Source organism: Clavispora lusitaniae (genome assembly GCF_014636115.1).
Source record: "Clavispora lusitaniae strain FDAARGOS_655 chromosome Unknown tig00000038_pilon, whole genome shotgun sequence".
NCBI classification, from domain to species: domain Eukaryota; kingdom Fungi; phylum Ascomycota; class Pichiomycetes; order Serinales; family Metschnikowiaceae; genus Clavispora; species Clavispora lusitaniae.
The window spans coordinates 1,239,511-1,254,171 of NW_027093976.1; the positions used below are offsets into that span (position 1 = coordinate 1,239,511).

Consider the following 14,661-nt stretch of genomic DNA (forward strand, 5'->3'; position numbering starts at 1 on the left):
GGTCTTTATTTCTGAGCCAATACTCAATTGCTGATGCTCGGAGAGATGAAATTGGATTACAGTGCGCTCTCCTACACAGTCTAAGGAACAGAAAATGATCGTTACATTTAAATTAAATAGCATCATTAGAAGATTCAATTGGGATTCGTGAAGCACTGTTGGAGTAGGCATTAAATTTCACTTCGATGATTTCATTAGTTGAAAATTCGAGTGATGGAATGTCGTAGCATGAGCACGCCATTAAATAGCCATGGAAAACTCGCAAAACTGTCTCGTCGGCAATGATCAAAATATCTCCACTCATACGCTCCATTTCAAGAATCAATGGCTCAATTTTAATGGCCAAGTCATGGTACAGCTCTGCCCTCGAAAAGCGGTGATGATAAGGGTCCTTCAAGAACAGTTCATATTCCGAAGGGAAATTTTGAGCAATTTCCTTTTCATTCATGTTTCCTACTATTCCTGGGTTCTTCTGAGACAACTGGATCCTATGTCTGATTTTTACTCCCATCTTCTTGAAGAATTGAGTTGTTTCAACAGTCCTTCTCTTTACTGATGTCCAAACAACAAAAGAATCCTCATCAACGCCATCAGCGCCAGTAGGTGGGTGTTTTTCATCAGTTGATAGAGAATGTTTGAGCTTTGGAGCTTCTTTGGTGTTCGAGTTAGTCGAACCAGGAAGCGTTTTCCCTTTAGCAGCTAAATGCTTAACCAACGTATGCGTCAAATCCTTTGCATACTGTAAGCCAGCCTCATCTAATGGGGGGTCTTTAGAGTAGTCTAACTCGTTTTTGTAACAACGAGCAAAGTAGACAGATCCACGCTTGATTCTGGAATTCATCAAAAAGAAAACAACTTTGTTGATCAAATAACCATAGTTGGAATTGTGTAACTCAATTCTTTGACTGAAATTAATCATCTTTATAAATGAGAGCTCAGCATCAATTCCCAGAGAAGTCATCTCCTTGTAATATGGTTCCAAGGCTTGGATCCTGTCGTAGTAATCCTTATAAGCTTTTTCATACTCCCAGTCAACATAATCTGGTGATGATCTAGCTGCAGTTTCAATATTTTTCAAGAGCATTTCTCGGTCAGTAACTGTAGATTCAATGAAAATACACTGGATGTTCAAACTGTTAAACTTGTCGTGGAGTACTTTTCGGTATTCAGGTAAAGCATTCACAGCATCATAAATAGCAACCTGGCCCTTATCCTTTTCAAAGAAATTCAAGATGTCGTTCAAGCAGTCATCAACAGTTTTGTTTCTGAAGTTAGCAGCTTCTTCACCGTTTGGGTGCATGACATATAAAGCGTGATCCAAGTCATCAGCCGGCGCTGTTGCCCGTCGATAGTCTCCTAAATGAAAACTATGAGTTTTCACACCAAGCCATCTTAAGTACCGTGTGAGTGAAACTGACAAGTGAGTTTTTCCTCTCCCAGGCAAGCCTGCTAAAGCAATACAAATTTTGCCCGCGTGGAACAAACGACCTGATTCTGTAGAATACAACTGCGCCGGTGAGATATGATTCGGATCAATTTCATTATGAACACCGTCAATTCCAGTCACATCACTGAGTCTTCTTTTCGGGATATAGGATGACGGGTTCTCCACCAAGTTTGGCTTGGTGTTGTTGTGGAAGGACCACCGCTTTTTCGTTCTTCTCCCCAGAGAAACATTCCTCAGAAGTGGCGCTGACCCAAAGCCATTAAATATTTCAATGTCATTATCGGAATCAGTTTCAAGAGCAGACATTGTTGGGTGAAAAGGAAATGAACTCAGAAGGTACTCCGCTAAATGAGGAAATAGTGTGGGATATTTTACCCCAGCCTTGGAAGGACATGCAGTATCACTCTATTTGTCTTCTAGAAGTTAGTTAAATAAGCTCCACAATAGTAGGTAAACACCCTGCAACCTTTGAAAATGAGGACTTGAATACCATTGCATTCATTCATGTACTTCGAGTAGCTACAAACGTATATACTGGTCTTTATGATGGAAAGGAACAAAACAGGTTTCAACACACATTCTCCTATCCCGAAGGCGGAGGATCTGCTTAGTTGCCAATTCAAAGGCCACAATGGGATGAACAGGTATGACTTATTCAAATCAATTTAAACTTCGTTGAAGTTCCTTGTGTTCTTGAACTACAGGACTACTATCAATAGCAACGAGTAGTCAACAGATACCACCTCTAATCGCTATGCAGCTTTTATAGTCCACTAGCATTATACTGCTAGTCTACCTTAATTCAAAGTCGTTGCAGATGTGTATTATACGGTGATTAAATTACAGAGAGAGAATGCTTACTCCAACTTACCACCCTTTCTCTCAATCAAAGCCTTTCTCTTGTCGTCCAAGTACAACTTGTTGATGACAACCTTAGATGGGTGAATGTTGATTGGGATGGAAGCACCAGAAGACTTTTCCTTTTGCAACTTCTCAATTTGGACAGCAAACTTCAATCTGTAGACGGTAGAAACCTTACCTTCGGAACCCTTCTTGGAACCTCTGACAACGGTGACCTCATCTTCCTTTCTGATTGGGAGAGACTTGATGTTGTACTTTTGTCTCAACTCCTTGGACAATGGAGCGGACAACAAAACTCTTCTTTGAGCGGAGCCAGCGGTGAAGTAAGCCTTTCTGGACTTAGAACGGGAAGAAGAAACGTCTAATAAATGTTAGTATACTTTCCAAAGTGACAAAGCAGAAATTTCCAGATCCAAATTTGACATCGTAAATTGTATATTCTTGTGGACAACATTTTAACTTAATTTGGAATGGGACATCATCAAGAGAACGACGAAACAATAATTTGACATGACAATAATAATGATAAACTTGTAATTACTCTCATAAACGATTTCTCTGGAACTTCTGGGATCATTTGCGGCACATACCTTGACTGATCTTGGCCATTTTTGTTTGCTAGTTGATAAGTGAAATGAACCAAATTGAAAAAGTCCTTCTCAGCTGGAGCCAGGCAGTAGAAAATTTTCCGGCAACCTGCAGGAAGTAACAACAAGCGCGGTCCAAATTTTGAGGGCATGAGCCCTAAACACAAATAATAGACGGTGCGAACTTAAAACTATGAAAAACATAGTCTACAATTTCTACCTTGCACTGTTAGTTTTGAACATTGGTGATATGTGCTAATTCATTTATTTAAAAAAAATTCAGACTTTGACGGGGTTGATTTTATATAGAGGATTAACAAGCAAAAAAGAAAGCCCATGGCGGGACTCGAACCCGCAATCACCGTCTCCGGAGGACGGTACCTTAACCAATTAGGCCACACGGGCTCTTGTATGACCTAAACTTGTGAATGAAGCAATAGTTCAATGCATGAATGAGCCCAGTCTTCTTTGTAATCGAACTTCCTACTTACCGGAATTGGCTTCTGCCAGAAAGTCGAAGAAAAATTAGACCAATCGGAGAAAGACAAGGTTCAATAAACAAAATATACAGAATGAAGACCGAGGAATTTGAAACCGTTGGCTATGTACGGGAGTCAGATATCACAGCCATACAATGATCATAGCCCTTTATAACAATTGGCAGTTAAACAGGCTCATTCAGTCTGGGAATATTGATGTTCATTTATTCCATTCATCATATGTGGTTAGTATGGGTAACTTGGATTATTGGATGGGAACAATCTCTGCTAGCCGTATCTGTTAGTGGTCAGTTTTGTGTAGTGAACATTGTGGAGACTGGAAATTTTCCATAAAAACAAAGCCAGATGATTTTCACTGTTCCAATAGTCCGAATTCTTCAAGTAAACACCAGAACGTAACTCTATTCCGGAAGCAATTTCACAAACGATTAACTCAATGCTTTCCCATAAGTTGTTGCACATGCGAATCTCAATCGCAACCTATCAGCTTAATCTGATTAATATAATAAGCTTCAATTTCGTTCACATCTCTACCACATATAATTGGAAGCATAATAATGCAGCACTTCCTATGAGCAAGTCATGTTCATTTTTATATGTGTCGTCTATATTCTGGCAAAGTATGGTCTTGCGTATAGGTGGTAAAAATTTGTCAGGCGCCTCCAAACGCGGAGAACTACGAGCTAAGTTCGTATTCCTTATCACCATGTTGGCGTTCAGATCTCTTCGGAATGTTCTCCATGTCAATAAACGCCAGACGGAATTGCTTTCAAGAAAGTCGATAAAACCTGTCTTCATATACCCCATGAGGCCATTTTCATTGTTAAACTTCCCAACATCTATTCCACCAACATCTAAGCCAGTGTCTTTGATGAACTTTTCCAGATATTCTACAAAAACAGCTCCCCCTCCCCCACCTCCGCCACCAGCAGACAAGAATGCACGTGGAAAGGCCATTCTCAATCGCATTTCAAGGATCTTCACTTTTTCCATTTCTTCTATTTTAGTCGTCGGAGCGCTAGGCGTCGCTGGATTGGTCGTTTATTTGATTCTTTCTGAATTGTTCTTGCCTTCAGGTGATACCAAAACGTTTAACAAGGCAGTCAAACTTATTGAACTGAATGAACAAGCTCAGAAGGCTTTGAACTTTAACCCAGGTGAGCGGCTTCGGGCTTACGGTGAAGTTCCAGGTGACAAATGGGTCAGAAACAGACCTGTCCAAAGTGTGAGAAAGAAGGGAGCCGATGGCAAAGATCACTTGCTCATGCGTTTTCACGTTGAATCCAATAGTGGAAAGCATGCAAGCGTTGTTTTGGAGCAAATTGATACGTCGTTTTGGTCTTCAGAATTCGCATACATTGCTTTGGAATTACCTTCAAAACACAGAATGTACATTGTGGAACCTAAATTTTCACCAAATGAATACGTTCCTAGAAGCTCTGGTTTAGGTAAAAGCAACGGTTTCTTAGGTCTCAAGTGGGGTCCTAAAAAGGACTAAGTACGACTCATAATAGCATGACATGAAGCGATTTATTCTTACGATATTATGAACTTTTAGCTAGAATCATATCTCTCTATTTTGAAATTTCCCTTCATTGATAGACGCATAACCGGCACTCTGTATGCCCGCCTACTCTCATACAAATCATTATTCCTTGATGTACATTGGTAATCAAGGTTTAGTCACCAACATACCTAAATAAATTCCCAGTACACCCACAAAATACGGCGATCCCGAAAAGTCAGCAATGCTAATTACATTGAATTGTAATACACTTCCAAAAATTTCTTCTCGATTCCGACTCGTTTTCAATCAGTTAACGTCTATGTAACTTTTGTAAAGAACACTAAATTGCAACTTGTGCTTTTATTATGATATGTAAAGTAAATAGATACCTTATGCAGCTACATTAGAATGGAAGTGAACGGTCATGGTTTCATGGCTACTGACCCATGGGGATACATCGTTTCCTTCGTTGCCCTTCATTCTTTTCAAAAGCGGAAGGTCCTATTTAAGGTTGCAAGCACGCTGACTTTGATGCACTGTCAAGGCTAAAGTCGAGGAGTCGCTTATAATCGTCAATTATAGGGGGCGGTTCTCAAGGTGATAAAAGAATACGAAAGTAGAAGCATGAGCAAATAATAATACATGTCTTAAAGTAAAAGTTCTAAAAAATTCCATAGAGACGGGCTAATTGTCTCTTTCCTTTACATTCTACCATGAAGATTTCATTTGGATCCACCTTCACTAGTAGTCCAGCCTTTCCGATTGTTTCTATCTTGTCGAATATGTTTGACCCTTCGAACGCCCACAGGAAAATAGGTACTTCTTTCTCATTATAATCACCTTGTGGTTTCAATTCGAAATGATACGTCCCTCCATCTTTCCCATGTTCTGTTGAATGGAAAATTTCCATCGTGTACATTGAAATAGCCTTCCACGAAGAAATATGGTGAATTCTTTCGTAAGACTCCAATTGCTTATGGAGCTTGACGGTCATTCGATCCATCAACAACATATTGAGTCCGGATTTATTGACACTTTCAGGGGAAGAATTAGACTGCGCTGGCGATTTACAATCATTCAAGGCTGTGTAAATGCTGTTAAGGGTGGATGAAGCACTAGGCTTTGCGCTCATTAGTGACGAAGCCAAAGTGTTGTTTGATTCGCAACTTGAAAGCTGTTTATAGTTCAGGTCGTTAGAGATCGTATCCCTGACGTTCAACAAGTTAGTGGAGATGGAGCTCAATAGTCCCGCATTGTAACAACGAGCTATTATGAGCATCTTTTCTTTAGTGATAGAGTTTGTTGCTGAGATCTCCAAGTCAAGCGCAGAAGACTGTCTAACTTTAGTATTCGAGTCAATTTTAAGAATCAAAAGCGGAATATCTGCCATTTCTTGATACTCATCATCATATTCTTCCTTGAAGACTAACAACCAACTTTCGGCCAAGCTATAATTGGCTACAATTTTCACGAACAAGTTGTCGCTGGTGGTCAACATCTCCCATTTTCCGTGCTTTGTCTTCCATTTTGAAACTTTGATAGACTTCGGAGATGACGGTGAGATATACACGTCGACGGATTCGTCAGAATTGATGGCTTCCTTCAAATTTTCAGGAATAGATAATTTCTCTTCATTTCCTGATTGTAACAAGCTTGTCGAGCTATTGTTATGAGATGATCCATTACCTGCCATATTAGTCTTGAAGAAATAAGTTGATGTAGAGCTTGGTAATGCAAAAGGCAGCGGTAAAGTACGTTCGAAAGTAGATGATGCTGAGCTCAAAGGTGCATTGGATTGCACATCTGCCTCAATTCCTGGCACCTTAATTGAAAGATTAGGTTTCTGACGGATCGTTTTTGTTGTAGTGTCACCATTAGGTGCTGCAACATGTGAAAAGTCGGGCTGCACTGTCTTGGTCTTTTCAAATGATTGTTCTTCACTCTCACCTAACACCAAATCATTTTTCGATTTATTCTTTCTGAAGATACTAAACAATGACTTTCTTCTGCCTCTAACCTCCTTTTTGGAGTCAGTCGTTTCTTCATTAACAAGCGATGTGAATGATGGGTTGTAGTTTTTCCCAAAATTATGAATATCGATAGCAGAACCAGCCATATTCTTGTATACTTTCTGGGGCTGAGGTAATAAATTTGGAAGGGACGAAGACGCAGCCTTATTTTTAAATTGGCTGTTGTTGTTTACCAATTCGAAACATGTAAGAATGCCATCGTCATTCAGATCCACAGGAGCCAATGGAGATATATCATCTTCGGTATGTCTATACTCTGCTTTAGAAGAGTTTGGTTGAATTTGTTCAACCACGAGAGCTGCCTTATTGACTTGCTCGGGTGTTTCAATGCCATGATTGGATAAGGTTTTCTTCATGATCAAAGAAGAATCTCTCTTGGAAGTCTCAGAAATCTTCGAATGCGATGAAGCTGAGCCTAAAGCCAAGGAAGATGAAGATGATGAAGAGGACGAGCAGCGAGGTTCAGAGTCCTCATCGGAAATTGCCTCAATCCCTAATCCATGTAATTTCACATTCCGAGACGTGATAGGCTTTTCATTTGTGGAAAATATTTCCTCCAATTTTGTGAACCAGCTTTGGAGCACTTTCTGCGAGCCTGTGAGAATGATAGGATTCGTAGCATTCCTCTCGTCTGAAGTGGAAGATATGGGCTTGAGGACAATTGAGCCATCGGAGAAGATCATTGTCAACTCATTGACTCTGAAAGGTGGAAACATAACAAATCTTCTCTCATTTGAATTTGAGACCTCAAGGATAGCCAAAGCATTATAGAAAGAGTCTCCACTCGAAGAAGTCTTTGTTAAGTTCAACAAGAGCAACTCAACAGGAAGTCCACCCATACATATAGCTGCATCTTTCGATCTTTCAACAATTTGTTTCAAAGTAAAATGGGTTCCCACGGTAGTTCGATTGCCGAAAGATTGAACTTTTTCAAAGGAGATGTTACTCAATCTTTCTTCCTCTCGGCGCTCGGAATATTTCTCTAGCAACGCTTCAAGTCTGGACTTGCATGCCAGCAACTTGTCAAGAACAAAAGGGTTCCTGACAAGAAGAGTTGAGGAGTCGATGAAAGCAATGTAGCACCCGCAATGCAAAATGGGTGATTCCAAGACTTTTGGAGCACCTCTGAGGGGCATAGACTGCAAGTATTTTTCAAAAACTGTAATTGCGGTATCAAACCAAAGTATGAAGCTGTTAACCAATTGTTTAAATCGTTCCATATGAGAGGATTCATCCTGTCTCATATCAGTTTGGCATTCTTGAAGCATAGTAAGTAGTTTCGAATTATGCGTACAAAGTCCTCTGACCAAGGAGGCGATATGGGCATCTTCCAGAGATGCTTTTGATGACTTAATGTTGGATAAGACACTGATCAAGTTGTCATTCTCTTTGAATTCACATTCAAGAAGAGCTTCAGCAGCAACAAGTGGCGACATTTTGAGAAGAGCAAATGTCGATAGTGAGAGATGGGTCAGACTGGTAAGGAGATGGCAGTTTTAGTAGAGAATGATAACAGCCAGCAGTTTTTGGAGACAATCGACACGACGGAATGGCAGCAACGAAGTGATTCCAATAGCTTCAATAAGTTTGAGCTCAAAAAAAGGGAAACCGTAAATCGAAAAGTTGGCTTAAAATGAACTGGTTCGGAAATAAAGAGAGACGAAAAGTATTTATCACCTATTCATTACCTTTCCCAATTGGTGGAGTGCGCATTTGGGGTTGGTGTTTTGGAGACGCGAAAAACACCTAAGACACGCGACGCGACTTTTGGAAGGGGCCGCTGGCTACATTGAACGAACCGGTTCTGGACAAATTGTCTGGACTTTTCTTTATTCCTCCGGATTGTTAGCAAAGGGTATGTGGCAGATGGTGCCTTGAAACTCCAAGACAGAAGTATATTTCCGAATGAAACATATGATACACGTACGCCAGGAGTTATACATGCATGAGTCCTCTCGGGATTATTACGAGGGCGCCTTTTTTCTGATGCACCTACATGACGCATCTCACGATCGAAGGTGATGGGTGTTCCTTTTTAGTAAATGGCACTTCTCATTTAGGCAAATACTTTGTTTTTGTTTTCCATACTCGCCTACGACCAATCATACTTGCTACTACTAGTGTAGAATTAGCTTCAGGTTACCGTGCGCAAAAAAAACCCACACGTATATCAGAAGGGACCATACATAAAGAGAGAAAAGTAACGCATCAAATGTCCTTAGAAATAACCCAATCCATAGCTTTATCCAACCCTTCTCCGGTGATTCCCGACACTGAACACACTAAATAGTTGTCCTGATGTAGCTCTTCCAGCAACCCTAGAGATTGCACCACTGCAGACTCCAGTTTTTTGCGCTCTTTAGGAGATATCATGTCGATCTTATTGATCAAGAGCAAGAAATAGGTGCCTGATAGTTGATCCTGCAAGATCACCTTTTCTCGAAGCTCTTTATACAGCTCTCGTAGTCTGTCTACACTAGTAACATCCACTACCCACACAACAACATCCAGCTTGTCGAAATAGTTGGCCCAGAATGCTCGGAGTGATGTTTGCCCCCCAATGTCCCATGCGTTGATGGTATAATCTTTCCACTCAAACGTTTGGATCTGAAAACCCATAGTGGGTGCCACTTCTGTGGGATCACATCCCATTAGCTTTCTGACTATGGTTGTTTTCCCTGCACTATCAAGACCCAAAACAAGCATCCGGATTTCCCTGTCTTTCACCTTCTGCTTTCGTATGATTGATAGCAAGCCCATCTCGATAGAGCCGCATCATCTATCATAATAATGTTGCGATCTACTCAAAACCTACTGCTCATATGCAGAATACTATTTGACTAATGACTTGAACTACATCTGCTTTTGTATTCCCTGTGTCTTGAATATGTTAGAATGTCAAAACAAAAAGGTCGGGTAAAAGCGAAGATTCAGCCTACTCTTGTTGATTCTCTAGCTCGCAGTCTGGAGCTGCGCCAGAATTCTTTTGTCGACTTAACTCAGGATGACGAAGCAGTGGATGGAGAAGAAATGACGATTCTCTGCCCTGTATGTTCCATCCAAATGTCCCTTTGGCAAATGGATGCTCGAATCAAACATGTGGAGGACTGTTTATCGATGTTGACAATAAAAAATGAAGAGAGGTTAGAGCAATCGCAAAGTTTAGGAGAAGATGGCAGAACTATCCACACTCATACCCAGCGTGTCACAGAAACTAAAGTGGAAGTGAAAAAGAGAACTAAAGGAAAATTTACAGCCAGCGAGACTAGCGGAAAAAGGCGTAAATCAAAACCAGTCGGTATCCAGGTGGAAAGAAATAGTTTCATCAATACAGTACCCAAAGTGAAACCACCTCCCAAAATAAAAGCGGACAGCGACGACGTTCCACAAGAACTACTAGTGTCATCCAGGACGAATCCGATTCCAGGGTTGAAGATCCTCTCCTTCACTATGACTGAGAACCTTGGCCATGACGTTGCTGTTGATGCGTTTTGTTATCAACCTCATAATACCATCTTACAGTATTTTCTTTCCCACTTTCATTCTGACCACTATGGGGGATTCACAAAAAGATGGTGCAGAGAACGAACCTTGGACAAAAAAATCGTGTATTGTTCAGAGATAACTGCTCGACTATTGCAAATTCGCTTTAACGTGGAGGAACAGTTTATTTTCCCTTTGAAATTGAATGCAAGGTGTAAGGTTTGGGACTATGGGCATGCTGTAAATGTTTGTAGCGGAGACAAAACTTATGACAACAACGGGTCTCGTTCAGCTTTCGAAGAAGGCTATATGTTGAATGGTGGTTTTTATTCAGAAGAGAAGACTCCCGGTCTCTACGTCACTTCCATTGATGCTAATCATTGCCCAGGAGCAGTTATATTCCTCTTTGAATCGATATCACTTTCTATGGAATCATCCTTCTCGCTACATTGTGGAGATTTTCGTGTTTGCAGAGCTATGCTTGAGCACCCAATGATCCTTCCTTTCCATATCGGAGGCTCTAGTGTGCTTGACAAAGCGTATTTGGACACTACCTATATGTCTCCGGAACACAACTTCCCCCTACAAGAGACTGTCTGCGATGCGGCGGCCACATTGGTTGAAAAGTTTGCCGAAAAAGGACCGTTGTACAATGAATATTTTGGAACAACTCTTCAGAGTAGGATTACTGACTTTCTTCAGCTTCCCCGAATGAAGAAAAAAAAGTTTCTTATTTTGGTTGGTACATATCTCATTGGAAAGGAGAAGCTAGCAATTTCGATTCTGAAAAGGATGGATTCATGTCCCATATATGTATCTAACATAAACAGCCGGGGAGACAAGAAGGAAATAATAGCCAGTTTCCAAAATGACTTTTTAGATCTGGTTTTAACCGATGATGATGTGGGAAAATATTCGTCAGCTGAAGTGATGATTCATCTTGTGCCAATGAAAATAGTGGGGTCACCCAAAGAGATTTCCAGCTACTTCAATCACAACCAATATTTCAATCATTTTGAGCGATGTATCGGCTTTAGACCTACAGGCTGGGCTTTTGAAGGAACAAGTGATTTTTTAGAATTAGAAGATGAGAAACCATACGCAGAAGATGCATCATTCCAAGATATGATTGAGGCATTAAAGAATCGGCCAAATTACACTTACCTCGACATTTTGAAGCAGAAACGGCCACAAAGTGATAAATTGATGGACAAGCCTACATTTAAGATTTACTCTCTTCCTTATAGTGAGCATCTGTCCTTTCGCGAGCTTTCATTTTTTGCCTTGATGCTCAATATCAGCGAAATAATTCCGACCGTTAACACAGGGAATGAGTTTAGCCGTGCTAAAATGGAGCTGATTATTGAGAAATGGCGCATCTTACAGGGAGCTATCACCCAAAAGGGCTCCAAAAATCTCTCTTCAGAATTGCAAAATGATCTCCAATCATTAACATTGGAGAGCTTTTGAGCCGATCTCAGTATGTACAGGAATGCATATACTTCAATCCCACTTACAAACTATCAACAGAGCTATTTCTTTCTCTGCCACATAAGGATATATTAAGTAACACAATGGCACATTTTCTGTGGAGATCCACACCGAGATCTACGAAATTTACATTAACATGCCTCTTCACCGTTTCGCTGCTCATTTTGATTCTAAAAATCAGGACTAGACGGATTGCGCAGGCTGACCCTATGGCACCGGCTTCTCTTCTGGACATTGTGGTGCCATTTTTGCAATTGATCCCCCGCTCTGCCATATTCTATCCTTGGGTATTTGCAACGGCCATTTTTGCTGAAGTGTCCTTCTTTTCCTTTCTTTTGTCGACTGTTGTACTTTACATAGGAACAGGATACGTGGAGAAGTTTTGGGGCTACAGGGAAGTTGTCAAGTACATTTTATTGGTTGGAGTGCTCACCAATTTGTTTACTGTCATCGTGGCTATAGTCAGCAATATTTTCCGTGGAGACGTGGCCGGAATGGACAAGCCTTTAGGCGGAGGCATTTCATACTTGTTCGCCTTTTTGGTTGTTATAAAGCGCCTCATCCCCGAGCACAATGTGGTTCTCTTCCATGGCTTGATAAACTTCAGAATCAAGCACTTGCCCTTTATTCTGTTAGTTCTTGTCACTTTGTGGTCGTCCATCTTCCGTACTTTACATCCGGCAGTACCGTCATTGTTGTCTTTTTTCATTGCTTACATTTATCTACGGTTCTTTCAGATTGCCAATGTGGACCCAATATTACCAGTGGCTTCTACCAATGAGGAAGGAGCGGTTTCAGTGATCAGGGGCGATGGGTCGGATGCATTTCAGTTGGTGGAGTTTTTCCCCGGCATCACAAAGCCTTATCTTTCGATATTGTTTAATGCCGTCTATAAATTGAGTGTCTCTCTTGGTCTTGTGACCCCATTCGACGATGACTTCATTGAGCAGAGTAACTTGAGAGCGCAAAAATTGAGTGAACGCCTCAACCAGGCTAATAAGCTGATAGCAAATTCTGTCGCAGAGCGCAGGAGACAGGTTGCGCTCCAAGTGATTGAAGATCGAATGAACGGATCATCGTGAGCAGTTTACTTTCATGAAGCCAGGTGCCTAAAAGACTGTGTAAATGATAACTATATATAGTGCATCAAGCACTGCAACTTGTATTTACTTTAAAATCGTGAGGTACTCCTCCTTGCTGCAGGAGTCAGCTACATGAAACTATGGCAGGAGAGAATAATGGAATAAAGTAATCAAAAACATACTTTTCATCAGTTGATCGGCCTGCGAATGTTCCTCGCCCGATGAGGTTAATTGTATAGACACTTTGACGCGACATGCCGATTGAAAGCTTAAGAATCCGCGCCTGAAACAAATGGAAATCCTGCATTTTGTGTGCGATTTTCATCGTCGTGAAGGAACAACAAAAATCGCTTTGTCTTGTTCTGAACACTAATCTGGCCATGCTTGGGGGAATCAAATTTCGACCTAAAAGCTCGAAATCAGGCTCCAGAGATACCTCTGGATCTTTGCCTGTCCCTGCCACTTTTAGGAATATGAAAAGTGCCAAGGGAAACCGTTTGGGATTGCTTCTTCTATCATGCATTTTGTTGTGGTTTTTCAATCCGTTTTCTCTTCTCTTCACCCATTCTTCAAAGTCCAAATACCCTGCACCACGACCATATACGTCGAAGCAAATTATCAAGTCTAACTCGAAGTATATTTATCCACCAATCGAAGATGGGCCAATTTTAAAGCGGATGGGAATGGACGAGTTGTTCAGAGAAACGAAAAGACCTGATCCCAACGTTCAGGGACTTGAGGTTAGTTTTATTGAGTCGTTGAACGTACTTGATGACCCTAATCCTGTCAAGCAAAAGCTCAAGGAGGAAAATGATAACCTCATATCCGTAACTAATAGAGCGAGAAACGCCTTCAAGAATCAGGACAAGGTTGTCTTCAGCCCCAAGTCTATGAAGAACTACCCAAAGGTTGTTATCGTTTCCGCAATTGATTTTGAACGGTACCCAATGGATTCGTTGGCTAAAATTGTTCAGAATAGAGTGAACTACGCCCACGAACATAACTACGGGCTTTACGTTAGATGGTATCAGGAATTTGCGCCAATGGTGAACTCTAAATCATTCGTGTCTAGCAAGGAAAGACGGAAATGGGCGCGTATTTTCTGTTTGAGGGCGGCTATGTTTGCCTTCCCTGAGGCAGAGTGGTTTTGGTACTTTGATGAGGATGGATTGATCCAGAACATGCATACAGATCTCACCAGTCATTTGCTAAACAAAAAAGTGTTAAACTCTGTTATTCTTAAGGAAAGACCCATCATTCCGCCAAACGGGCTTATTAAGACTTACAAAAACATCCAAACTGAAAATGTTAAGTTGATTTTCATCCAGTTTGACAACCAAATTCAAACCAACTCCTTTATCGTGAAGAATGATGAAGTCGGCCGCGCCATAATTGATTTCTGGACCGATAAACTCAACTTAAATTACAATAATTTCCCTCATGGTCCTGATTCTGCCTTGGCCCATATTTTGCAGTGGCATCCTTTCATATTAAGTAAAGCTGCTATAGTTCCAACCAGATTGTTGAGCTCGATCCACAGCGATCAAGAGAATGCACAATCGAAAGATAACACCTTATACTCTAATGGTGACTTAACGGTTCAATGGCCCTCATGTGACGGAGACCAGTGCAATCATAATTTGCTCAAATACGCACCTACGAAGTGATTAGCA

General features: G+C 41.0%; 8 protein-coding genes and 1 non-coding gene across 9 annotated transcripts; 4 read left to right on the forward strand and 5 right to left on the reverse strand. All coding sequences in view use genetic code 12, as the record gives it.

The window, feature by feature from the left end:
• Nucleotides 1-112: 112 nt before the first annotated feature.
• FOB63_001676 (bifunctional fructose-2,6-bisphosphate 2-phosphatase/6-phosphofructo-2-kinase) lies at nucleotides 113-1,753 on the reverse strand (the record flags this gene model as incomplete). The annotated part of the gene is made up of 1 exon (XM_002618204.2): nucleotides 113-1,753. The coding sequence occupies one exon, from the start codon at nucleotides 1,751-1,753 to the stop codon at nucleotides 113-115; it is 1,641 nt and encodes a 546-aa protein (XP_002618250.2).
• A 551-nt stretch (nucleotides 1,754-2,304) lies between these two features.
• Nucleotides 2,305-2,917, reverse strand: FOB63_001677 (60S ribosomal protein uL24; the record flags this gene model as incomplete). The annotated part of the gene is made up of 2 exons (XM_066102183.1): nucleotides 2,305-2,669; nucleotides 2,899-2,917. The coding sequence occupies 2 exons, from the start codon at nucleotides 2,915-2,917 to the stop codon at nucleotides 2,305-2,307; spliced, it is 384 nt and encodes a 127-aa protein (XP_065958481.1).
• A 309-nt stretch (nucleotides 2,918-3,226) lies between these two features.
• Nucleotides 3,227-3,300, reverse strand: FOB63_005542. Its single transcript has one exon. It is a non-coding gene; the product is annotated as a tRNA-Arg (tRNA).
• Nucleotides 3,301-3,831: 531 nt separating this feature from the next.
• Nucleotides 3,832-4,893, forward strand: TIM21 (Tim21p; the record flags this gene model as incomplete). Its single annotated transcript, XM_002618203.2, has 1 exon — nucleotides 3,832-4,893. One exon carries the CDS (start codon nucleotides 3,832-3,834, stop codon nucleotides 4,891-4,893), a length of 1,062 nt encoding a protein of 353 aa, XP_002618249.1.
• Nucleotides 4,894-5,563: 670 nt separating this feature from the next.
• FOB63_001679 (uncharacterized protein) lies at nucleotides 5,564-8,368 on the reverse strand (the record flags this gene model as incomplete). The annotated part of the gene is made up of 1 exon (XM_002618202.2): nucleotides 5,564-8,368. One exon carries the CDS (start codon nucleotides 8,366-8,368, stop codon nucleotides 5,564-5,566), a length of 2,805 nt encoding a protein of 934 aa, XP_002618248.2.
• A 772-nt stretch (nucleotides 8,369-9,140) lies between these two features.
• FOB63_001680 (Arf family GTPase) lies at nucleotides 9,141-9,692 on the reverse strand (the record flags this gene model as incomplete). Its single annotated transcript, XM_002618201.2, has 1 exon — nucleotides 9,141-9,692. One exon carries the CDS (start codon nucleotides 9,690-9,692, stop codon nucleotides 9,141-9,143), a length of 552 nt encoding a protein of 183 aa, XP_002618247.1.
• A 135-nt stretch (nucleotides 9,693-9,827) lies between these two features.
• FOB63_001681 (DNA cross-link repair protein PSO2) lies at nucleotides 9,828-11,885 on the forward strand (the record flags this gene model as incomplete). Its single annotated transcript, XM_002618200.2, has 1 exon — nucleotides 9,828-11,885. One exon carries the CDS (start codon nucleotides 9,828-9,830, stop codon nucleotides 11,883-11,885), a length of 2,058 nt encoding a protein of 685 aa, XP_002618246.2.
• A 104-nt stretch (nucleotides 11,886-11,989) lies between these two features.
• FOB63_001682 (uncharacterized protein) lies at nucleotides 11,990-12,988 on the forward strand (the record flags this gene model as incomplete). The annotated part of the gene is made up of 1 exon (XM_002618199.1): nucleotides 11,990-12,988. The coding sequence occupies one exon, from the start codon at nucleotides 11,990-11,992 to the stop codon at nucleotides 12,986-12,988; it is 999 nt and encodes a 332-aa protein (XP_002618245.1).
• Nucleotides 12,989-13,368: 380 nt separating this feature from the next.
• Nucleotides 13,369-14,655, forward strand: MNN11 (alpha-1,6-mannosyltransferase; the record flags this gene model as incomplete). The annotated part of the gene is made up of 1 exon (XM_002618198.2): nucleotides 13,369-14,655. One exon carries the CDS (start codon nucleotides 13,369-13,371, stop codon nucleotides 14,653-14,655), a length of 1,287 nt encoding a protein of 428 aa, XP_002618244.1.
• Between the last annotated feature and the right edge of the window lie 6 nt (nucleotides 14,656-14,661).